This window comes from Aythya marila, assembly GCF_965140915.1.
Source record: "Aythya marila genome assembly, chromosome: 5".
NCBI classification, from domain to species: domain Eukaryota; kingdom Metazoa; phylum Chordata; class Aves; order Anseriformes; family Anatidae; genus Aythya; species Aythya marila.
The window spans coordinates 11,336,955-11,361,931 of NC_139046.1; the positions used below are offsets into that span (position 1 = coordinate 11,336,955).

The 24,977-nt window shown below is 39.9% G+C and overlaps 2 protein-coding genes across 2 annotated transcripts in view; one reads left to right on the forward strand and one right to left on the reverse strand.

Moving 5' to 3' along the window:
- The window catches only part of LOC309878423 (uncharacterized protein), a 36,639-nt gene extending 24,602 nt beyond the window's left edge, over positions 1-12,037 (forward strand). The window contains exon 10 of the transcript XR_014317542.1: positions 11,983-12,037. The gene's annotated coding sequence lies outside the window, so the exon portion shown is untranslated. The remainder of the gene's footprint in view (positions 1-11,982) is intronic.
- The window catches only part of DYNC1H1 (dynein cytoplasmic 1 heavy chain 1), a 44,293-nt gene that overhangs the window by 10,694 nt on the left and 8,622 nt on the right, over positions 1-24,977 (reverse strand). Inside the window, exons 10-57 of the mRNA XM_082760861.1 lie at positions 24,554-24,703; positions 24,148-24,294; positions 23,868-24,008; positions 23,543-23,719; positions 23,320-23,430; positions 23,120-23,239; positions 22,660-22,899; positions 21,977-22,132; positions 21,519-21,632; positions 20,797-20,907; positions 20,507-20,716; positions 19,964-20,110; positions 19,580-19,746; positions 18,739-18,912; positions 17,836-18,001; positions 17,568-17,756; positions 17,285-17,479; positions 16,708-16,990; positions 16,343-16,443; positions 14,140-14,299; positions 13,601-13,844; positions 13,236-13,419; positions 12,467-12,679; positions 12,078-12,316; positions 11,798-11,954; positions 11,162-11,389; positions 10,697-10,927; positions 10,422-10,562; positions 9,919-10,152; positions 9,118-9,324; positions 8,902-9,023; positions 8,361-8,526; positions 7,987-8,150; positions 7,671-7,800; positions 6,799-6,932; positions 6,420-6,534; positions 6,141-6,302; positions 5,850-6,064; positions 5,559-5,763; positions 5,246-5,419; positions 5,031-5,150; positions 4,779-4,899; positions 3,949-4,144; positions 3,201-3,318; positions 2,018-2,233; positions 1,248-1,460; positions 1,006-1,133; positions 479-632 (exon numbers count right to left, since the gene is read on the reverse strand). Coding sequence (XP_082616987.1) covers positions 479-632; positions 1,006-1,133; positions 1,248-1,460; positions 2,018-2,233; positions 3,201-3,318; positions 3,949-4,144; positions 4,779-4,899; positions 5,031-5,150; positions 5,246-5,419; positions 5,559-5,763; positions 5,850-6,064; positions 6,141-6,302; positions 6,420-6,534; positions 6,799-6,932; positions 7,671-7,800; positions 7,987-8,150; positions 8,361-8,526; positions 8,902-9,023; positions 9,118-9,324; positions 9,919-10,152; positions 10,422-10,562; positions 10,697-10,927; positions 11,162-11,389; positions 11,798-11,954; positions 12,078-12,316; positions 12,467-12,679; positions 13,236-13,419; positions 13,601-13,844; positions 14,140-14,299; positions 16,343-16,443; positions 16,708-16,990; positions 17,285-17,479; positions 17,568-17,756; positions 17,836-18,001; positions 18,739-18,912; positions 19,580-19,746; positions 19,964-20,110; positions 20,507-20,716; positions 20,797-20,907; positions 21,519-21,632; positions 21,977-22,132; positions 22,660-22,899; positions 23,120-23,239; positions 23,320-23,430; positions 23,543-23,719; positions 23,868-24,008; positions 24,148-24,294; positions 24,554-24,703 — 8,190 coding nt within the window. The remainder of the gene's footprint in view (positions 1-478; positions 633-1,005; positions 1,134-1,247; positions 1,461-2,017; positions 2,234-3,200; positions 3,319-3,948; positions 4,145-4,778; positions 4,900-5,030; positions 5,151-5,245; positions 5,420-5,558; positions 5,764-5,849; positions 6,065-6,140; positions 6,303-6,419; positions 6,535-6,798; positions 6,933-7,670; positions 7,801-7,986; positions 8,151-8,360; positions 8,527-8,901; positions 9,024-9,117; positions 9,325-9,918; positions 10,153-10,421; positions 10,563-10,696; positions 10,928-11,161; positions 11,390-11,797; positions 11,955-12,077; positions 12,317-12,466; positions 12,680-13,235; positions 13,420-13,600; positions 13,845-14,139; positions 14,300-16,342; positions 16,444-16,707; positions 16,991-17,284; positions 17,480-17,567; positions 17,757-17,835; positions 18,002-18,738; positions 18,913-19,579; positions 19,747-19,963; positions 20,111-20,506; positions 20,717-20,796; positions 20,908-21,518; positions 21,633-21,976; positions 22,133-22,659; positions 22,900-23,119; positions 23,240-23,319; positions 23,431-23,542; positions 23,720-23,867; positions 24,009-24,147; positions 24,295-24,553; positions 24,704-24,977) is intronic.

Genomic DNA, 24,977 nt, shown 5'->3' on the forward strand with positions numbered 1-24,977 from the left:
AGCTAACCCTTTATTTTCCCACTTCTATGCTAAGAAACAAAAAATCTCAGAAGTGGAAGCCAACTATTCCTAGTTGCCTAGTTCTTTGTATTACTGGAAGTTCTTCCTGCTACTCAGAGTAGATTTAATTCTGGATAGCTATGCATATTAGCCACTATTAACTACAAGCAGAGACAGCACGTGGGAACAAAGGAATAGACAAGCTTCAAATCTAAAATGAGTGAAAGTACGGAAAGAACACTTGAAAATAAAAGCATTTGATCTTGAAATAGTAGAAAAAGGTAGTGTCTTCTGCCTGCTTATCTCACTAGTTTTATTTTTCTCAGGACTAACTCTTCACATTCTACTCAGTATTAATTAATAATGGTTGGAAAATGAAGTTATTTGCATCTTACTAACAGAAAAACTGCAAATTTTTCTAGTACACAGAGCAGAATTCAAGAATTGTAAGTAGTTTCTACATGATCATGGAACAAACCTGGACAAGAAGTGGGTTACCAAATCTCAGTGCACTTTCCAAGTTCTTCCTGAAAGCATCATCCAAGAAACTAGTACGAGTTATCTTACGGTCTTTGTATTCATTCATGATAAACTCTGTAGCTTGCCCAGAGGGATCGATGATCAATGGATACCTAAGTTAACAATCAAACACACTCATTATTTGGGTTTTGACTGCAAACAACTAAGCATTTTTATGAATTTACATTGCACTGTTAGTCACAACTCTAAAAGCTTGCATATGAAGATATGTTGGACAAGTTCAAGGACTTATTTCAGATTTCAGTTCAAGCCAACCTAAGTCATCACCTAAGTGCAACAAAAGAGGCAAGCAGAGATGAGTGAGAACTTCTGTGTTTACATTTGGTTGAGTAGCTTTTATAAACATTAAAAGCTCTCACAATAATTAAACAGTGCTCTGAAAGAGTTGTGAATTCTTTGAAAGGCACAAGAGCCTGCCTGCTATGAGAATGCTGTTCTATAATTCTGTGTCTCAGAATGAAATACCTGTTGAACCGCTTGAGCATGATGGCATTCTCAGTGCACAGGTCATCTGCAGGGAGAGAACTTGCTTGCCAGCGAAGCCGCTCATCTGCGTTGGAAAGGTACTCTGTCCTTGCAATGTCTGTACGGAACTGCAAGAAGAACATACCATTAGTATTTGACTAGAGATTCTTAGCAATCTTAAAACTTCTTTAAGTGGTACAGAGAATTGATTTATGGTTAAGTTGTCATGATGCTATCTTTACCTGGATATTTGCTTGTTGCAAATGGTGAGACCATGTAGTGAACAAGTTTTGACGCATCTGCTGATCGAAGTAACCAGCATAGGCAATAAAAGCTCCTGAAAGCAAGCAGTCTCCCGCAATAGTGGACATCTGGTTCTTGAAAGTTTCACTTGTCTTCTCCCATCTTTCACGTTCAGCAGAAAGACTCTTGAGAAGAGCTGTACTACGGTTGACCTAGAAATAAGTGAAGCAGTGTCTTTAGATGATGTTTTCTTATAGTATTAAATGTCTCCAGGGACACTACTTATACTGAATCTAAGTCCAATTTAAAATTAAAAGCTTAGAATTAAATTAAATTTGTGCTTCTACACTCCAGTGTTAATTTACTATGTTGGTATTCAACTGTTATCTTGAAGAGTTTAAAAGGTTAAGTAGTGGCATAGTAGTGACATGCTAGTGGATTAGACCAAATACATGAAGAAATTCTTCAAAAAAAATGAAAGTCCTATTGCAATATTACACTACAAGCATGACTATTTCCAAAGGCTTCCCGTTTATTTTAAGCCTGCTGTGAACTGTCTTGTTAATTAACTAGCAACATGAGCTGACATGTCTAACTCTAGCCAAGTTTCAATAGCTTAAGAAGCTGATGATATCTAGGGATGAAAGAGATAGCTCATATGCACTGTAAAGAAGCAGCAGCCCAGTTTCCTCATCAGAAGGGATTTTGAAGAATGGTTCAATTTCGAACTGTCAAAGGTGAAGGAATGGAAAATCATAAAAGGTCTTACTTTTGCTTCTACAGCAGCCAAGTCTGCCTTAATAGCCTGAGCCTCTGAAATCAGTACAGCGTATTCTTCTTTGTAACGTGCAATGCTGGCCTCGAGATCACGAATCATCTGCTCCACTTCATTTGCTTTCTGTTGGTTGTCTTTGGCATCATCCTCCAGCTTCTGCAGTTCATTGCGTAGAGGTTCTACTCTTTTCAGCATATCAGCATAGTTAAGCTGCAAACGGTAAATAAGTCCTTTATGCTTTCTAAATTGAAATGTGTTAACAAGAACCCCAGCATGCAGGAATACACTAGCAATTCCATCTTTTCAAGCTTAAGTAACTGCGATCTGTAGAAGAATTAAGGGCGGCTTAACAGAAACTAAGGACTGTCTATCAATTTCTAAGACTTTAGTTTAAACCAAGTCCAAGAACAAAAGCAATTTTGCAATTGCTCTGTAGACACACAAGAGATTGAGACCACATTGGTTAGTGTGTGACACTGTTTTGCTGAAATACTTAAGCAGATGTTCATGCCAGTACTGAGGTCACCTGCCTCTCCTAGAATAGCCAAGCCACAGAACAATTAAGATAGGAGCAATTGGCGAGACTGAAGCTAAATTGAATTTCTACACATCACTACCATTCATAGAAGCCACAGTTTTAGCAAGCCAAGCATACTGTTGTGTTGAACATCAGCAGGTGAGTAAAACCACCCTCAGGTATCTCACACTGGGGGCACCTTCCCCAAAACCTGTTTCCTTTAGAAAACCATTCGAGTACTGAAAAGTCTAACTAAAAGACCTTAACAGAGCTGTCCGTGAGCATACCCTACTGTGAAGCTAGATGGAGACAACAGAAGTTTCACTAAGAGGACTGCAGTGCATTTTCCAGCATTTGTCTTGCTGAAAACTCAAAGTAACTGTCCTGTAAGATCACACTATAGAGAAAGGAACACCTACTGTTTGCTGTAAAGCAAACGTTTCTTGGCACAAAAAGTATACCACAACTGCCAATTAGTTCTCTGGCACAGTACTACACAACCCAAATGCATCCATATGAACCTTCTACCAATGTCTTTGAAGCAAAATAGCTTGCAAAGTTTAGCTGAATAGAGATAAATTCAGAGCCTTTAGACCCTTGTCACATGCCTTCAGGCTCACTCTTCACCTTCCATTTGCTTTCCCACAGTACTGACTTTACCTGTGCAATTGCCCATTTCACCATAGGCCCACAGGCCAACGATGCTCTGTTTACAATTTCATAGTTGTAGCTTGGATTCGACAGGTAGTTTTTCTTCATCTTCTCCCGGATGGCATCACTGCAAGAGAAGTTTTTAGAAACAGCATGAGTCCACTGAATGTTGGCATGTAGGTGTTCCGTGGTTTATCTTTCGCAATTGGCAAGAATATTTCCTAGCAATTTTGCTGATGTTTTAATTAGTTCAAGACACTGTATCAGAAATTGTCAGAAATTGTATCAGCATGTCAGTGATATAAGGATATTTAACATATTCTTGTAACTAATTGATCACTAACTGCTTAACTGCTCACAGGATCACAGAATAATTTGGGGTTGGAAGGGAATTCAGGAGGTCTGTACTCTAACCTGCTCAGATGTTAGGACACCTAGGTCAGCCTGAACAACCTGTTCAGTTACTCCTGGAAAACTAGTCTCAGCTAATAACATGGCTTTGCACAGCAGCATACAGATTTGAAATTCTGCCTTGAAGTTATTCAATAGCAGTTGTTTTGTCCCAGTGTGCATGATACACCTTTGCTGCAGTGGTCTATTTCCTGTACCACCTACATTACAAGCCATCGTTATATGCAGGAGTAAATCAGTCTCAAAAGAAGTCCAGTGCTACTAAAGCAATTAGAGAAAAAGTCCAATTACAACCTACCGCGCCTTTGTGAATAGTTTATCCATGTAATGCACATTTGCACTTTACCTGATTTCCTCAGCAGAGAAGTTAACAATGGTTGGAATGAAGTTCTCTCTCATGATGATGGACCGTATTTGTTTCCAGTCGGTTGTACTCTCACCGAGCAGCAGGCAGATGGACTCCAGTGCCAGCTTCACTGCTGCAGGTGGATTAGCCATAGAACGGACTTCTACCAGGTGCTGTTTCTTTATCGACTTCACAGCTAACCAATGCCAGAAAGGTGATGAAAGTTGATTGGGAGGAAAACAAACAGTTAGTGAAGTCTGTTCAAGTACTGTGGATCTATAAAAATGCTTCAAGCTTCCAAAAGGAAGCTGAGCTTTTTTTTTTTTTTTAACGGAAGTAGTTAGTACTGGATATCAATCAAAACTACTGTATCACAATACAAACTTTTACAAAAGTTAACCTGCCAACTGGCCACAGGCAACTTATTTTGCTGCCTTAAAATTATTTATTTAAAGCTTTATAATAAGAATGTTTCTTCTACCCAGTTTTACAAAGGGAGAGTTTTAGCATAAGCTGTCTTTGCCATAATAAGGCATCATCAGCCTTTCTGATTACGAGCTTTTGTTATGAATACATAGACTGAATAACTCTACCTGGTCTGCCAGAAACGAAGCCACAAGTCATAATGAGTATCAAGTATCAGCTCAGTACTACTAACAATACAAAATCAGAGCTCAAATACTAGGAATTTCTGCAACATTGTTCAGCTCCATGTTAAGAGCTGACACTATTATCAGACAGGACCAGCTCAGACCACACCAAAACACATTCCCATATACTTCAGTTCTAGTTCCAGTCCCACAGTGTTATCTTTTCATATGCTCACATACCATTCTGAGCTTCAATGACAGCAGGCTCCACCTTGTCAAGGTCTTCTTTCACACTCATCTGCTTGTCTGCAATGACCTCCTGCTGCTTGTGCAGCTGTTCCTGGATCTCCTGACTCATGACCTAAGTAGAAGTTTCATAGAGAAAACACTGCTTTTTACAAGTTGAACTTCCTCGAGTATTTGCTCTATAGGCTCTAATGTTTTAGAAACAAGAATATTTACTACTTACAGAGATTTAACAAAGATTTTTACCTTTTTCTTCTCGGCTTCCTGCTGATCTTTCACCATCTTTTTCAACTTGTCATTGGCTGCTGCATTCTTCACTTCCAGTTCCTGACTCTTTATTCTTAGGTCACGCCGCAATTCTTCCACCTAAGAAAGAGAGTAAGATGGGAGAACTCAGACTAAACATGGAGATCTATTTTATCACTCCAAGCATTATAAAAGGCAGTTTTAAAGATAAGTACCTGGTCAACTGTTTCCTTGATTTTTCTAAGGCCAACATTCAAATGCATTTGCTGTTCCTCTAATTCACTTCGCTTCTCATTGAACAAGTTGGCATAATGGTTGATGAAATCTAAATAGTGGCGTGGTGTGATTGCCATGGTTCTGCCTCCTCGTTTTGCCAGACGAGCATTAGCCTTTAGGGAAGAAGGAATTGTTGATTATGCATTGGTTTTAATGCTATTTAAGTGCCAAAAATCATGCTTTTTAGGGAACTGGTGCACGATGCTGTGGCATAGCAATCAGCACAAGTTCAGCAACGTTAAGCAAACATACCTGATGAAGAGTCTGATGAACAAACACACAGCTATTAACAATAGCCTCCCTGTGTGATGGCGGTTGTGGTAGCTTATCATACACAACAGGCATGTAATCAGGCACGATATAATTTGGTTTCTCAAGATCCATTTTGCTCGTGAACTCTTTGCCAACTTGGTACAGTGCCTCAGTGGACCAGTCTCCAAACCAGTTCAAGACACACCTGAAATACAAAAGCATTTGTGAAGGCTTCCCCAAAATACTGTTTTAATAGTATTTATAATGTACAGGGGGATATACAGCAATTACCTGTTGAAGAGTGCAGGAGAGGTAGCTGCCCTATCCTTCAGGCCCTCAGACGATGGATTCATAGTGAACACAACATGGAGATTGCGAATAACCTGGCTGGTGAACCATTTGTAGAGTTCTTCATGTGAATCTAACATTAGACCTTCTTTCTGTGCTCCTTCTTTACACTGAGTCATGAGGGTGGCATATTCATCTCCTTCAAAGAGACCAGGAACCTAATTCAAAAGATAATATTGTAGCATCTTACAGTTGTAAAAAGCCACTTAAAGAATTTACTTAAAATCTTCTTACCTCTCCATTGGCTAGGAGAGTATTCATTCTCTCCAGGAATCCAGAATCCAATACATTTGACTCATCCATTATGAAAGCTATTTTTTCATTTTTACAGCCAGAACGTCTCAGTACTGTCCTCAAGTCTTCATCAAAATCTTCACCTGTGTATTTTCTGTGAACCTGGAAAGATTTAACATTTGTTATTTATGTTTTCTTCTAGTGGGATTTCTTAGGGGCAGATATTTAGGAAGCATGTGTTTTGACATAGTCTTTGTTGAGTAAAATTAGCATGCCAACCTTAATTTGGTAGACGCTCAAACCGTTCATCCAGGCAACGAATCTTGAGAGGGTTGTTTTCCCTGCTCCACTGACTCCAATGAGCAACAAGTGGCCCTGTGGTTGACGGAAGATTCTGAAAAAAGAACAAATGAGTATGTTTGGTCAAACGTTATCAACTCACTGAAGTTTTTCCCTGAGCACCTATACTTCAAGCTAGCACTACAAATGACAACACACATCTCTCCAGCTAGGATCCTGCTCTCTGAAGGGTTGAAGTAGGTCATCTATGGAAAGGAATGGGATCAAGCTCCTTTCCTAGACTCTACAGAGGCTTCTCTGTTTTAGAAAAAGTCTCTAAATAAGATGTACATGAACAGCAACCAAAGTCTCAACTTACCGGTCAATTCTTAACACATGATCCAAGACTTCATTGAACAAAACAAGCGGTACATCCAGCTCTTCTTCATAGAAGACTTTAAGCCTGGCTTTCACATAGTCTCTTAATTCTTCTTGATCCACTGGAATATAATCCTAGAAGAATCAGTCAATACAGTATGGACGTTAAGATTAAGGGTATTTTGCTTAGCAATCAATTGTTTAGTAGATGAAAGCAGAAATATTAGAGTATCTAATAAAGCAATCCCCTACTAAAACTTAAAAATGCTGTACACATTTAACTTGCCCAGGAGCATGTCTGTCCACAGCTTAGAGGGCCACAGACAGCAGCATGGGGTTGAAACACTGAATCTATGATAAGTTGAGCCTGAGCTGCCAGACACTGCAAGACTTGCTTCCCCTCCCTTCCCCATTCCAACAGCCTTTCTCTGACCAAGAGCAAATGCCTAAGAAGGGTAGCAGATTAGAAGGACCTTTGCCTTCATCCAGCAGGATTTCTACAGATTGCCCAGCTGTATCAATTCAGATTGTGAGACAGTCCACTATACAATTTACAGTATCAGAGTTGTTTGAAGGTCACACCGTATCCAAGAGATTCCATACGCAGTAAATATTAGTAACTTTCTAGAAATGTTACCCTATTCTAGAGAAACATTATTTCAAACTGCCTTTATATGCTATGGTAGAACTTACAAACAGCACCCTTGCAATAACAGCTACTAACTTTGTAGTGATTTACTTCAGATATCCATAGTAAAAACTTCTCAGAAATCAGCTTAATAAAATTACAGACACTGATTATCATGCTAATACAGTCATAAAAGCTGCATCAGTCAATTGCTCCCAAACTATTCTATTTTTTTTAGTTATTACCTTTGACAGCCAGTTACTGTATAAGATAGGTCTGCTCATAGCTTTTTCCTTGTCAATATTGGGGAAGTGTTTCAGAGCAACCATGTCAATGTTCTCATCTGTCCAGCGTCTCTCCTCGTCTTCTACAAGCCTGGATAAAGAAAAACATCCGTGACTACAAATACTCTAGTGGAAGGATACGCTCGAGCTACATAACATGAACTTTGGTCTGCAAATGAAAGCTGGAGGAGTAGGGGAAAATTCATTCTGTGCTTGTTTTTTTGTTGTCCCGTCCCCAAGTTCCACCCCCTATAGCCCCCCATCTCATGTTTCTTACCTGTCCTGGAAGAGACGTAAAGCTTCATGGGCCCAAATCCTGATAAGGCCTTCAACTGGTAAGGTTTCTAGTGGTCTTAATGCTTCAAATATACCTCTCACCCATCGAGTCATTTCACGAGGTGAATAGATGTAGTGTGGCTGTGTGTCTTGAGTGAATCTTTCCTAAAAATGCAAATACATAATACATATTAGTTATATATAAAAATATAATATACTTGTTACTTTGTCCCAGAATTCTGCCCCATTTTACAGTCCTTGAATTGCCATATATTACTTTGCTAGCCCCATACATATTAAGGGAAACAATACACCTTAAGTGATTTGGCCAAAAGTAAGACCAATTAGAATTTGAGGTTGTATTCAACAAATTACCTGAGACATTGTGTAGAATTCTACCATAGCAGCAGTGAGAGGTTCTGCGTATGTGCGAAGTGATGGGATCAGCCTTAGCATCGCACGATTGAATGTTCCATATATCTGAGTAAGTGAAGCTGGCCCAGGATAGTCCACATAAACCACAGGAACATGTCGCAAAAATCTGAAAGATTAGCATATTTGATAGTCCAGAAAGTCAAGTAACAGTCTATATTATTATTTTTTTAAATCAAAATTAAATCACAGTTTTATTAAAAATTCCCAACATTAACTGCAGTTTGTTAGTTGATCCTTACTGCCTTGGACCTAAAAGCGTTCTGATGTACCCATTGCATGTTAGACAGGTTATTCAAGAAATACAATAAGGCCATTGACTGTCAGTCAGGATAAGAACTGACTAGTAGTTAGTTCAAAAGCAAAGAACACAGCTTGAGCACAACTGATATTAAGTAAGTGTTTAAGAATGGATTCCATAGTCAATGCTTCAGTTTTGACCCCCCTATTCTGTAGCTACACAGTTGTTTACTAGGTACATTACCTGTGTGAGAGAGGTTTTCTTCCAGGATCAGTAGGTGGATTACATGCACCAACAAACTGAATTCTCTCCAGTTTCACCCATGTCTGATCTGATGTACGATAGAATCCTCCATGCTCCACCATCTGGAAGAAAACAAAACAAAACCAAAATCAGTGTACCATTAAGTTTCTGTGAAGATAACTGTTATGATATAGTTAATTACAAAGGAAAACAAACCTGTCTAATGAAGGATATGACTCTCTGCGTGCCATACTTATCCATGTCTGGCAAGTTGATTTCATCACAGAACAGCACCAACCACTTTCCCAGCTGCACAGGAGCCAGCACCACTCCATTAGGCGTGCGCCTGTACTCACAGTAGTGATCAAAAGTTTTCAAGAGCAGTTCTGGTGTAGTAGCACTAGAAAAGTTGAGTCCAACCACCTTAAGAAGAGAATAGTGAAGAGAAAATAAATAAGTCAAAATGCATTAGAGCTTGAAAGAGCTTATTAAGAGCCCTGGAACCAGGCATGCTACAGCTTAGCTTTCCACAGTGGATGTCCATGTATCATCTACATCTCAGGTCACTGACTGTAGTACACTGTATGCTTCCCACAACAGGTTTTCCATTTACAATGCAGCAAAAACTCCTGCCCAGCCTTGTACTTAGAACACTACAGCTTCATATTACTGTTACGCCACCTCAATACACTGAAGGACAAGAGCTATTCTTAAACATTATTCAAGGTTTTAAAATACCAAATGGAGGAATGCTCCTCTATTATTGAAGCTGGATAGCAGGAAGTAGCTTTTGGGCTACGGATCTTGAGAAATACATTTAAATGCTACTCAACATCATTTTTATTTTTTTCTGTATTTTCACATGACTGACTGAGGTGGAAGCACCACTGAATTCCTAGCAAATCACTTCGGTGCTAACTCAAGACTGCTTGAATCTTTAAGATAAGTGACTAGTTACTACCCTTTAATTCACATACACGTGCATGTACAAACGTGCGCACACACTCTCTTGTGTACCTCCATATCAGGCAGGGCTCTGAGAGCACTGAAGAGGGTCATGGTCTTTCCAGAACCTGGCGGGCCACAGAGTACTAGAGGTTTGTGCTCTGCCAGCCAAGTATACAGCAATGCTTCATGGCGAACTGTGTCTAGGGTTGGTACTACAACATCAGGAGCTGCAACTTTGTGTGTCTCAACTTCAATCTGAGGAACCTTGGTTTGCCATGGCACCCACTCACCCGTAATGGACACCTAAGAACACAAAAACATGATTGGAATTTAGAACAGGAATGTAGTTTGATCTGTTTAATATATATATCTAATTTAGCGTATACATATAAACTATTAAAAATCATAGTAAGTTAGTAGCATCAAATTTGATGTGATTATTAGAACAGGTAGATCAGAACATTGTTCACTGACAAGCCAGAAACTATAAAACTTAAGTTTTGGCTCCAAATTCTAAAGCAGACTTGTAAGACCTCAAAGCAGCAACACTTCTGGCTTAAGAAAGGTTTTACCTCATAGTCAATTATCGGTATGTTGGGTGCAGTTGGCAGTGGCACAGTGGTGATTCTCCTAATGTATTCTCCCAGCTCTGCTCTCATTTTCAGACGACTGTCTCCAGAGAGAGACCAGAGAATTGCATAGACCAGGTACCTCTGCAGGAAGCAAGAAAAGCAGCTATTGCTTGATTGTACAGTAATGGAACAAAACTTAATGACTGATAAATGAAATCCAGCTACTATTCTGACATATCAGACACAGGAGTCACCCAGCAGCATATTATATTTACCTGGATATAACGCTCCAGTTGATCTATCTGCATTGGGAAGTCTGGGTGATTGGCATTGTACTGGGCTACGTTGCGGCAAGCTTGGTGCAGCATTGAGAACAGAGAGCCAAGGCAGCGCAGCCGGGTGAGATCCATAATATGCTCCAACTTGAAAGCGTGTTCAAGTGCTTTAGTTACGAGGCCATTGGAGGTGAAATACGGCTGCATTATTGTTGCAGCATCTCTCTGGATCTGTCAGGGGAGAACAACACTGCTTAAAGCATTTGCTTCTCATTTGATTACCAGGCAGCAGGAAGAAACTTTGTTTAAGGTTTGAAATGCTTCTTATTTTAACGTTCTTTAAAAAAAAATAAAATCAGGACGTCAGCTTTTGTATAATTAAGCTGCCTTAAGTTTGAAGTACACCAGACTACTTGTGACACAAGTGTTCAGACACACTAGCCCAGAATGTAATCTAAGCTATACCTGCAACATCGGGGATGCTGCTTCTTCTCCCTCATCTTCTTTGCCTTTTCGCCTTCGCTGAGCCTCCTCTTCACCTTCATCCAGAGGAATGCTTCTTAGTCTGGCCAGGAAGTTATTGAATATCATGTCTGTACTGAGAACATCCTCACTGAACCAGACCATGCCACACCTTGATACAGTAGCCAAAGTTGCATATTTCAGATCCTGTACCTCAAACATGATACGCACCTAAAAAGCAGAAATTTAAAACAGATTTTTAAGTAAAAAAAAAAAAAAACACACAAAAAACAAATACACACTAAAAAAAAAACAAACCCACACCCAGAACTTTTAAAGTAAGTTACCCTGTATTTAGCCTCTGAAGAATTAAGAACAGCGTTAAACTATCCCAAACTAAGTTCATCATTATTGCCTGCTACCCTAGACTTCCTTATAATTCATCACACTTGTCTCACAGGGTCAGAACAAGCATAACATGAAATGTTTGTTTCCACAGAAATTCCTAACTCTAGTTAACCACTACCTGAAATCAGTATTACTCTGCTTGTGACAAGTGATGGGAAAGGCACCAATACAGATCAAGGTAAAAGCAACAGGTTTATATGAAAGCAAGTATCACATAAAAAGTAGCATTACATTTGGTGGAAGGCTGAGACGTTCTCCATTAGGCAGAGTAAGCAGTTTGTTGTCATCCAAAACAGAGTTCAAGTTTTCAACCCATTCGGGATCTACATCACCATCAAAGATAATCCACTGACGTTTCTGTAATTCACCTCTCACGTTGTCTATAATTCTGTAATTAAAATAAATTTATATTGCAGTTTTACAGGCTATATATAACAAAGACCCAATAAAACCAGAACATGCAAGGCACAAATCTACCGTCCAGTTTTCATTCGTACTCTTGAAGACTCACTTTCTCAGGACATGTGTAAACAAGCCATCTGTCCATTCTCTGGTATTTGGATCCAAAGTACCATAAAGGTGATCTTTGCTGATTGCTTTTGGATCAATAATGTGAGCAACACCTTCCACACCTTCCAGCCGTTCGAGAGCTTTCAGCAGTACTCTCCAAGCCATGCTCTTTCCACTTCCAGAGGGACCCACCATCATCAGCCCATGATTTATCTGTGTAATCTGGTACAACTGAAGTACCTGCAACAGAAAAAATGATGTGTAAGTCTCAACTTTGGTAGTCACTAAGTATTGCTCACTTAGAGATGAATAATTTAATAATAAAAGGGAAGTTAAGCCTTACAAACACATTAATTTCAGTTCCACAACATTTTCAGTTTTGCATTTTACCTTCTCAACCCACATGCCACCAACTTCTTCTCCATCACCATAGGTGAGGTACATTTCCTGACACACTTTCTTAAGCTCCTCTCGCAAGGCTGTCATTTCCCCACGGTGATACTGTACTCCAGGGAATACATCAGAAAGGAGACTGAACAGCAATGGAATGTCTTCTGCAACCAGTTTTGGTACCATAGTTTCACATACACTTTGGATCAGGATCTGTAGAGAAAATCATGTTTCAGTTGAGACTTGGGGGTGGGGATATTGGAACTAGATGATCTTTAAGGTCCCTTCCAACCCAAACCATTCTGTGTGACTTTTTTTTTGTTGTTGAGTGTGTTTGACGGGGAACACTTCACTGATAAAGCACCAAACCAGGATGGTCTAGGTAAAAAACAACCATTAGCAGGCAGCTCAGCTTTGAAACTACACAATGAATTCCTACTGACTTTTAATTTATACAACTGTAGGTACGTAACCCTCAAAACAGAGGTTTTTTTTGTTTTGTTTTGAATTAACTTCAAAAGAACTGGGCAGCAGTGAGAGTTGTGAACACACCACCTCATAAGTCTTTTATTACTCTTCAAGGAATCCTAAAATTCAACACTTATTTCACTTCTTAGTACTTCTAAGCTATCTAATTATCACCTCCTGTAACTAACATTGCTTTGCTTGCATGGCTTAACATTAATTGATGAACGCTGCAGAGCATTTGCTCTGTTTAGTGTGCATTCTATACTTTGTCACAGAAGATAAGAGCTCACACACAAATTACCTCTTGTTCTGGTAAGTTCTCAGCAATTTCTCCCTCATCAACAACTTCACCACGCTCTTCTTTCTCACGCTTTATCTTCTGAATCCTCTCCCTCTTCACGTTACCCGCACTGACCAGTACACTTTTCAGGGCTCTCAAGCCAAAATCATAATGACTCTGGGAGGACAGCTGTTCATCACAAAGCCTACGAATCAAGAAAGACAAAATTTGATTCTCAATCGAAACCAACGCAGCATTCAAGAAAATATATGCCACTGCTTACTTGGAATAATCTTTGTAACTCACTGAGCATGTTGTACAATAAACATCACAGATTTGAACAATAAGCTCAACATTTAGCATCTCAAAACAAACTTGTCACTTACTTGAAGAATGGTACTATCTTATTGGCAAGGACTTCAGCTGTGCGGAAACCTTGGGAGTACAGCATGACCTGGGCAATCAGCTGACGGTCTGGTTTTGTCATTGCCAAGCTGCGGAACAACTTCTTCAAATTGTCAGGCAGATTTGATCTGCCTGCATAGCCAGGATTCATGGTGATGAAGATAGCCATGTCAGGGCTCACTTTGACTTGTTTGTTCAGCAGCTCACAGGTAATTGGTGTTGCAGCTGAAAAGAGATGGTACATTTAGTTACAAATCAGCTGGTGATCAGTCACCTTGAGGACATAAGTCATACTTCAAGTATTCTAATTTAGTTTGCTACAGTAATGGACAGTGCGTCCTTTTGTACTGCAACTCAAATACTTGATTCCTACCAGCCGAAAGCTACTTCAAGATTTTAATCTTTGATGGTAAGTGATTTCATTCTTGGAGTGCTTGGGAAAAATGTAACTGAGCAACAAAAGAGCATGAAGGATATTAAAGAAACGGTACAATACTACGAGGAATAAATAGTAGCATACTCTTGTCATAGTTGGGGTTGGAATGCTCTCGTAAGGCTTCCTGGATGCACTGAACTTGCTGTGAAACAGCAGACAGCATGCGCTCCTCCAGTCGGTTGAACTCGTCAAAACAGCCCCATGCGCCCACTTGGCAAAGTCCCACAAAGATGCGTCCCATTGCCTGCGCGTAGAGAGGAAAGTTCACTGATGTTGCACAGTTATTCTTGCCAATGCACAGGCAAAAGAAACAGAAAAGAGTGCTTTATACAGTGCACCCAAGGTTCTGAAGTTCAGATATTTGCAGCTTTCTATTACTATGGTACTGCAGTGTAGTCGCCTAACAGTGAAAGCCCATTGCATATTATTTTGCTTGTTGATAGTAATGCCAGGTGCAGTTCCAGTACTTTCTCAGAAGGCAGATACTAGAACTACACAACACTGTACGTCTAAAAGCCACAGTAGTTCAGGATGGCCAATAATCATCTGTTCACCATCTTTTTGAATACAAGAACCAGGGAATTGTTAAAAATAGACAAAAAGAAGTCGCTTCTTTGTAAAGTGCATAATAATCATAGAATCATAGAATCATAGAATCATAGAATATCCTGAGTTGGAAGGGACCCTTAAGGATCATCAAGTCCAACTCTCGACACCGCACGGGTCTACCCAAAAGTTCAGACCATGTGCCTAAGTTCACAGTCCAATCTCTTCTTAAATTCAGACAGGCTCGGTGCAGTGACCACTTCCCTGGGGAGCCTGTTCCAGTGTGCAACCACCCTCTCTGTGAAGAACCCCCTCCTGACGTCCAGCCTAAATTTCCCCTGCCTCAGCTTAACCCCGTTCCCGCGGGTCCTGTCACTAGTGTTAATGGAGAAAAGGTCTCCTGCCTCTTGACAACCCCTTACGAGGAAGTTGTAGACTGCGATGAGGTCTCCCCTCAGCCTCCTCTTCTCCAGGCTGAACAGGCCCAGTGACCTCAGCCGTTCCTCGTACGTCTTCCCCTCAAGGCCTTTCACCATCTTCGTAGCCCTCCTCTGGACACTTTCCAACAGTTTCATGTCCTTTTTATACTGTGGTGCCCAGAACTGCACACAGTACTCGAGGTGAGGCCGCACCAGCGCAGAGTAGAGCGGGACAATCACCTCCCTTGACCTACTAGCGATGCCGTTCTTGATGCACCCCAGGATACGATTGGCCCTCCTGGCTGCCAGGGCACACTGCTGGCTCATATTCAACTTGCTGTCTATCACGACCCCCAGATCCCTCTAATACTGTGGAACTATTTGTTAGAGAATGCTATAGAAGCAAGTGTGTATGTGCATTGAGTCAGAGAAATGAGTACCTGGAGAAAGATTCACTGGAGCATGAATAGAGAATAACCCACGTCAGCTTGGGACTTTGTGATCCTGCCACTGTGGTAGGATCCCTACTGTCAGTGGTAGGAAGGGGACTGGGTGCAAGGAAGGAGTATGAAGCACTGTGTTCCTGCTCTTTTCCCTCCCTAGGTACTTTCTTATGGCCACCATTAGAGGCTAAACACTGACTAAATGAATCAAACACAGCTGTACAGGAAAAAATCACAACACAGAACATATGGACACCCCACTGGAGTCCAAGGAGTAGGATTACTTGTCTTTGCTTTATATTTCTCTTTAAATAAAAACCTCACAGAGGTTTTATTTTGAGATATCTGTTGTGTTGCAATTGACTGAAGCATTTCATCTGGTTCTCAGTTTGAAGATGTAAGTAATTTTAAAATATCTGGGTAAATTTTCTTAGTTTTGAGTAATCCTTCACATACTGGGGCAAACTCTTTAGCTTTGCCATGGTTTATTTGGTAATCATGCAGCCTCAAACTCCCCTCTGTTCTCCATTAAACCAGCACTATCAAGATGAATTAAACAGTTTAAGCTACTTTCCTAAAGCCAGTCTTAAGCTCCACATCCCTGTACTTCCTATTCCTTTCCCTCCATTTGCTGCTATTGAACTATCAGTCCTAAAGAGAAAAACAAACAAAAAACTCAGAAGAACATTCCCCACCTACAAACAATTTTACTTCAGGCATTTTTTTGTTATAGAGTGTCTGTATGACCCACGGATACCTGCTCAGTTAAGTGTTATAGGTGATCATTTCAAAAGTAAACACTGCTGGCTGTTTTAAACTTCTAAAGAGATTTCTAGTGCTTGCTAGCACAGACTACATTTTTTAAATCAAACAGCTTACCTGGAAGTCAAATGTCTCATCACAGTTGAAAACCAACACAAAGCGGCCAAGCTGATGTCCAAGAGCCTTAACAGATTCTGTTTTACCAGTGCCAGCAGGACCTATTTTTGAAGTGAGACAGACACGCTTCAGTGTTTACAGTCCGAGTTATCAGTGCCCAACTACGTAATCTGCCAGCATGCTGAATCTAAAGGTCCCCTACAAGAAACCCAAAATGGTTATACCTTCTTTCCCCAAAAGACTGTTTTGTTCTTAAATGTCATAGTTTAAAACATTCTGAAACCTTATATTAAAGCTATAAATTAAAGAGAATAGAAGTTTATATGCTTGTCTCAAGATTTTGTTGTACTTCAGTACAAACGTACCAAATGGTGATCCTCCAAGTCTTGCCTCTAGGGCCTGTGTCATTGTCAGGTAACAGCGGTCTGTAAGAGGTGTCTGTACTAGCTTATCCTGAACACCAAGGTACTCGAAACCATAGTTGAATTTGGCATTTGCCATCTGAATGGAGAGCTGTTGCAGTACATCTGTCTGTTTTGGGTCAAAGTAGAACCGCATTTGGCTGAGCCACTCGAAGGATTTGGAGTTGTCGACTTTGCTTTTGATCAGCGATCTCGTAACATCTCTCTGGTGCACCAACTCAGTGATCTGGAGAATGAAACAACTCATTAGACCACAGCAATACAAGCCTTTGCTAATAAAGCCAGGAACTCTACAGCTTTTATATGCTATAATATGGTATCATGCAGTAAGTCGAGCAGAGTTAAAAACTACAGACATCTACAGGACTAGGGCTTGATGTAGTTGCTTAAATTGCATTCAACATTTTTTTTTTTTTTTTTCCCTAGAGGAAAAAAGGGAAGTCAGACTATTTGACTTTTCATTAACATTTTACAAAACCTCACCTCTTAACCCACAAGAGGAAAGGAGGTTTTCACCTACCAAGTGCTCCAGTTTCCTTCTGCGAAGAGGTGGCTGCTCCATCAGCACGGAGTCTGCCAGGACATTGAGTGTGACCTCCACATTGGCCAGCACTGACTGGAGAGGACTGCTGTCCCCACCTCCACCCATACCGTTGAGGGCTGACTCAACATTCTCAGACCATGCAATCTGGGCTGACAGTACAACAAGCTGAGCCTGTGTGAAAAGAAGAATCCTCATCAGATAGTCTTCCTCAATAAAGTACCCAATAGCTGCAATATGCTGAAGTGTTGCATACAGATACCTGGTATTTGTCAATCCAAGAGATGTAGACTGCTGGATCAATTGATGTTGCTTTTCCGAAGATTTCTACTTCAGTAACAGATTCTGCAAGCAGTTTAGCAAGGGTCACCCTCATTTCTTTCTCAACAAGAGTGAGCCACTCATTGATTTTGGGATGTTCTGTGATGGAGACAGGTGTTTTGAACAGCACCTGCAAGAATTACGTTCAAGTCAATCTGTGTTCACGTATTTACAAAATTTTATTTAAAAAAGAAACACTGCGACTCTACCTCCTCTCCTTCCCGTGAAGATATTCCCAAAACCACAGAGTTATCTTCATTGAGAATAATGCTAGAAACGCCAGCAAACATCTTCTTGAAGTGCTTCTGCAGCTTAGCAACATTCTTGCTGTTTCCAATGATTTCAAGCAAGTCTTCATCACCAACAAAGTAAAACCTAATAATCATATAAAATCAGATCTGTATCACAACTCCAACTATCACTTTTTATTTATTCATACTTCATAGACAGCTATTATACAGGAATAACTGTCGCTCGTTTCTCCAGCACTGTAAGAGGGCAAGAACCACATATTTGCTGGAAGAGCTCAGTTCTAAGACTTAGTCTCAGTTCACATGGTCTATACCACACAAAAGCGTACGCGTAACTCCATGCTTTGGGGTATTTTCTTTACTTGTCCATCCCTGAAATACCCACACAACAGTGCTTGGGATTGAATTAATACAGGTACAACTCCAACTCACTACCTCCTCACATTGAGTCACACACTTATGCCTTCATGCTATGTGATAAACTTGTTAACAACTATGGGTTAAGTCAGAATCAATAACTTAAATACTGGACTGTGACAGTTTGGACACTGTCCTTCAATCATATGCCAGAATTAAGCAGTTCCAAAGAGAATCTGTAAGATTACAGAAATCAGCTGCAATGGTTCTTTAAGTAACTTCTGAATCCCAAGACCAGACACAGATGATCAAGTAAAGTTTTAGTTCCACTTCCTGAGAAGTGGCTATAAATGAATTCTGTACTTTGAAGGACACAGATATATAGCTGTAACATCTTATACACACGATAAGTAAAAACTGGCAGAGGCTTTACCTAACAGAACGTTCCTGTACAGAAACATCAAGTTACTTTACTTCAAGAGTCAACTGAAGTCAATTTCTTACCGAGGGAAAGAGGACCTCTCCCTTTCTAGGTATTCTCCCAGTGCCTTCTGGATCTTTCCAAGCAAGTCTGCCAGTCTCTCCAGTGACCTTTGCACTCCTTGAATGTTAAGAACATCCATCACAAGTGGGGATTTGGACACCTTTTTCATCAGTGCCAAAAATTCAGTGCTGATGCTGTAAGTAAAATAACATGGTACAATAGTATAAAATTCAGTAACCACAGGCCTGCAGAATTCCAAAATTATTTGTCTCTACATTACCACTGCCCTATGGAACACAAGGCTACATTCCCCAAATAGATCTTAATTTACCTCAAGACAACAACAACAAAATCTAGCTTTTGTGCAATGTTAAATACATTAATTCCACTGCTGAAGGTCTACTTTTCTTCATTTCCTGAAGAGATGCATAAAATTCTTTGATGTGATTGGAAGTGTGTGGAAAGATGATCAGAATGACTTAAAATGGAGGAAGAAAACAGCATTTTAGGGTGAGACTAAAGGCTGTGACAACTGAAATCAACCTGCGTTGTACAGCCAGAAAAATCCTTGAGCTACCTGATTGGAATTCGCAAGAAAAATCACTTAATTCCAATCTACTTCTAAAATCTGCATGCTACCCTTTTTAGTATAAACCTTTCACAGTCACGACTGTTTACAGGCATTTCTTGCTTTGTTTGGTTGATGAACTTAAGTCTGGGCTGTAATCAAACCAGACTAGGTAAGAATACAATTCATGTTTCAGCTTAGGAGAGTGCTAGACTGAAGTCATGAAGTTATAAGGCCTGTTCCTGAGATTCCCCATGGGAAACAAAAAAGGAAAAAAGCAATTAAAATGTTACCTCTGGAACCGCTGGGTCTCAACAGGCAGCAAGTGCTTGATGTCTGCACTACCAGTAAAGATACCCTCCAGGTAGACCCATCGCCTTTGGACGTCTATCCAGACATCAAAGAGTGCCATGATACGGTTCAGTTTGTCTTCCCAGCTGAGGGCATCTTCCTCAAACACCTGAAAGTTTATACACTGCATTAATACTCATTTTAATAATATCGAAAGTTTCATTGCTAATAATTGTTAGTGGAAGCAGTCACTTAATAGTAACAAAGAATGTATATGCAGTTAATTATTTGTCAACCTAAAGAGCTAATATTGCTGACAATCACATATACTAAACAAGACAGGAAGGTAGAGTTAAATTAAATTGGCTTTTTTTTCTGCATTTTACCTTGTAGTATGGTGATAGCTTCATAGCAGACACGCTATTAATGTGTTCTTTTACTTTGTTGAACAGGTCATCCCATCCACGAATCAAACGACATTTGTTCTGGTAATTGACCAAGTCCAGTTCGTAAGTGTTCCATACTTCTCTTATCTAAAATAAAGGATGGTTGATATACAATATCAATTATTTCTGCTTCAGCACAATAACGAAGTAGAAATGTATTAGAGTAATCAGATTTTTCTTTTTACTCAAGGATTCTGGGTTTTCGCTCAAGCTTTTGTTAAAAGTATAGAGAATATGACACAACTAGGTAAAATAAACAAGATGAGGGTTTTTTGCAGTCAATGACTGCTCTTCCCAAACGTTGCATTTTTGATCAGTGAAAACTTGCACAGCTTTAAGTTTTTCCCCACAACAGTGTTTCACGGAGTCCCAAGCTCTTGAATCAACATCTTAGACTGACAGGTTTATTAGACAAATGTCAGCCACCTGACAAAAAGGATTTGATGTGTTACTACGTGCATTCACACAGAAGTTGATACTAGCCTGTTTCAAGAACTCTTCCAAAGCCATCTCTCCCTGAGCCACGAGCAGCACATCTTTGACAATTGCTTCATTTCTCTGTAAATCAACGTCCCAGATCTGTCCCAGGGTCAATTCTGAGACAACCCAGTTAACATGAAGCCTCTTCATTAGCTGTTTCCAGTGACGATCTTTAAGTGCCTCTGATTTCAGTTCAATAACCAACATGTTTATCTAGAAAAGACGAGAAAGCAAGTTATATCTTGGAAGATGAAATATACAATTCATGCATTTTAGAAATTAGTATAACTTACCTTCATGTAGCCTTTCAGAAGTCTCTGAACATACTCATAGGAGGCATACTGTCGCAAGCGGGCAGGGAAGTTTTTCAGTTGGTTCAGCAAACCATCAAGGTTTTGTCGAAGCTGTCAGTAACACAAAAGAACTGAAATATTTCTCTGGAAGCGCAGCGTATAAAGATGTACTAGTAAAAGTTAACATCTCATTTGAGAGATTTCTGTGAAAATATGAAGTTTAATCTACAGGACAGCTCTTTTAATGTTATACATATTTGTGTAAAATGTGGTTGCTCTGTAGCTGGGAATTTAATTTTATTGGTCTGATTAAGATTTATGAAATAGCATTGTAACATGCAGTTATAGCTTAGGGTTCCTGCCACTGTCTACCCCCCCAACCACTGAACTAAAACTGATGCTGTTCATCCAACCACAAAGCTCTCCTATGGAGGTCTAATAGAACAACATAGTATACATATTCTCCGTATACAGTACCATCTCAATTTTAAGACTACTGGAATTTCACAGGCCCACTGGAGAGTTAAGCTGTGATAAATCCTGTGAAAGTTTTTTAAGCTTAGCATAAGAAGAAATATGCTCATGAGGTACTGAAAAAGGTACATAAACATTGAAAATGATCTTGAATGTGACTACTGAGCACATCTATCTCAAGATGTCTAATTCTTAATTCATATACACTTGCAATAGTTATATTGTTTACATATACAGTAGTGAAATACCTTGCGAGGCTGTACTGAAACCCAGGGTTGTTCTTTCATTTGATCAATCTGTTCCCAGACCTTAGAGAGTTCAGACCAGACACCTTTGAGATCCTGCAACTCTTCTAAGGCTACCTATAGAAAAGAATGAACAGAACATCACAAGTTAGTGATAATTTCTTCAAAGTCATTAGCATGGTGGAGTTAAACAGAATACTTTTAACATGTCAAAAACCTTCATACATCTTGCTAATTCAACAAAATTGCAATAGCAAGTGACCCAGATGAGATTCTTCTATTTCTGGTCACATAATAGCTTCAAAAGATTAAGACAGTCATGGACAATCTTTTAAGGCTAGAATTGGATGAATGTGGACACCATCACCCACAGGCTACAAGTCACTTTCTTAAATGAAAAGTGAGATAGAACTGAAACATTGTGCTGCAAGACCAGAAGAAGGTGTATGAACAGTTTATACCTGGACACGTTCTTCACTGCCACTGAATAGTCCTGTATCTGTTAGTTCCAGAGCTTCTTTGGCCTTTGCACACTTCTCACGATCATCTTTCAGCCTACCAAATTTTCCTTCATAAATGGTAAGAGCTTGAAGAGCTTCTTCTGGACGCAAGTTTCCCTAAAAATTGGATGAGATACATTAATCCAAAAACCCTAGAAGTAGGTTGAAGCTAAGTCAAAAGCAAGGATTGAATACCAGATGTTGGTCTGTCTCCTTATTTTTCTATTTCCCATATGCTGGCAATAAGGCTACACACCAATTCTGTAAATCTAATACCACTTTCAGATGCACTTTTTAGCTTTACTGAATACCACTGTGGGGTTGGGGGAGAAAACCCTTTCTTCTGAATCTTCCTACCTGCACACCTCTTAAAGAACATTTGTTTCAGCCAAAGTTTTGTTAGTAACTGAAGCTGTCCTGCTTTTTGCACCTAAGACACTTACATTGTAGGGTTAGACTTCCCTCTGCCACACAAATAAATAAATCAACCAACAAGTTATATATAATTGAATGTTCACAAAAAGACTTTAACCATCATATACAATGAAAAGCTACAGAAAAGTTCAAAAGTAAACTGCTTTGTTCTAGTTAAGTGCAAAGAAACTACTTTATTTGGTGAATGAATATTAATCATTACTACTTACTGTTACAGGCTTTGTTTTCTCCCAGTCTGTTAGCAAGTCAGTTGTTCTGCTCTCCACTGCCCGATCCTCTTGAACTATCTTCATCTGCAAGTTCGCTACTTGCTGCTGAATGGCAGAATCCTTCCGACGCATGATGTCATTAAAGGCACCCCATTCTCCCTCAATGTTGTCAATGTACAGCCAAGAGGATGGAAACTGGAACCTCTGTTTCTCAAGCAACCGCTGACCATTGCGATAAAGCTACAGGAGACAATGATTCTAAGTTAGTTTTGTCTTTTTAAGTGATGTTGCAAGACTAAATTCTCAACACATTAACAAGCACTCACTACAGGATACGAAGTTCAAGTCTGCTCTCAAGAGGACTCAAACATCATGATGCTAAGCTTGAATACATGTATATCATCTCCAGAATTAAGTCTGGCATTCTCACAAGTGCGAATCATTAGGCAAGGCAACATACCTCAACTTGCTTTTCAAACTGCTTGATTTTACGTTTCAGGGACTGCACATATGTGATGAATGTCACCGCATCTGATGTGCTGGCAGTATCCACTGAATGCTGCTCCAGTTCTTGACGGGACTGTGTGGGGCAATAATTCAGTGTTTTAGAAGTCTAGAATACGCTGATCTGAAAGTGAAAAACTGGAGATGGATTCTTACCTTAGAAATCTGTGAATGGAACTCTGTCATATTCTGCCCGAGCATTTGGCCAAATTTGCTGAGTACTTCCTTGTGCCAGGAGTCATACTTCAAGTTCACCTTTGATTGTACCTACAGTTGAATTGAGTTACATACCAGTTAATAGCCTCGTCATTTTCTGTTATACACCCACCCATTCTGAAATATAATGCATTTGTTGTGACCAATAAATATAATTTCCTACCTTGCCATAGTCTATCACAACAGGTCCAAATTCCTTTCTAGTTTCTGCATTGTCAAACGTTCCTCTGGCCTTTCTTATCTGAACTAAAAGAGCTTGCCACTTATTTAGGTCTTCTCCAAGGCGGTTGTATATGTTTTCAGCCTGCATATCCCACAGACACTGGTACTGCAGCCAAACCTAATAAAGATATTTCACAATATTCATAACTTTTCCAGTACATTCTATAAGATGTTTTTCCCTACTCATGAAAATTCTTATAAAGGAGAACTGAAAGGAAAGTCCATGTTCATTTTAGCTGTAGCATCATGTGGTGTCAGCCTCTTACCTTAACATACTGTTCCACCTCAGTCACAATTCCCATGACAGCAGAGTATGACTCCTCCAGGGCAGCAGGGCCATCAGGCATCCGTGTCAATGCATTACGATAGAACTTCTCTTCCTCCGACAGCTCATAATGCACTCCGACCTGAGAACCACATGTGATATACATGAATTTCTAGTGCACTCATATTTGATCCTACAGCAACACACTAAGACACTGAACACAATTAAGTGCAAAGTGAAAGTAATTGCTCAGACCTCAGATACAGTTTCATCACACCTACCTGATACCTCTGACTTTGAATTCTTGGTAGTGACAGGATTACCATCTTCCAAGAAAACATTTCCTGGTAAAGTTTGTATCTGCACTCTTCAATTGGTGGATTCAAGTATATCACCTGGTTGGTTATTCGCAGCTCATGTACAATGTTCTGCAGAAACAGTGAACACACTGAGTTTTACTGCAAGCCACTACAACACACACATTGACAAGACAACTTTGGACTTCATGAAGTAGCAAACTTTTGAAAAGCAAGTAGCACTTTTATGGCAGAAGGCATGTATTCCTCCAAAGCCAGATGAAGAAAAAATATTTATCCCCCATAAAAGGCTCATATATAATTACTGCATTATGTAACTGACGATGCAAAAACCACCACCACATCCCCAACAAAAACACCAACCACTTACTTTGATCTTGGGTTCTCCCCCAGGTTTATGGCTCACTTGAGGAGCATCTGTATCCATGTCAACTTCTGCTTTGTCATCTGCTTGTCCAAGAAGAACTTGGGTCCAGGCCCTCAGCCCAGCTTGCAAGCGAACACCGAGGATTCTTTCAATCTAAGGAAAGTAGGCCACATTGGAGGAAAAAGCTTCATATTACTGCATAAAGATCCCCACTATCATATTCTGACACCAGGCATGCTATGGAACCTTAAAGATCCAAGCACTCCTTTACCAAGTAATTAAAAAGAGGTTTAAGAGTTTTGGTAGGTTTTTCAGTCAACATCAATTCAAAGCCTCCCCTGTCCTCCTGGATGTTAATGGAATTAAGTAATTTGAACTGCTTTGCAATTGACCTTGTGTCCAACAACCTGAAACTTAACAAGCAGTA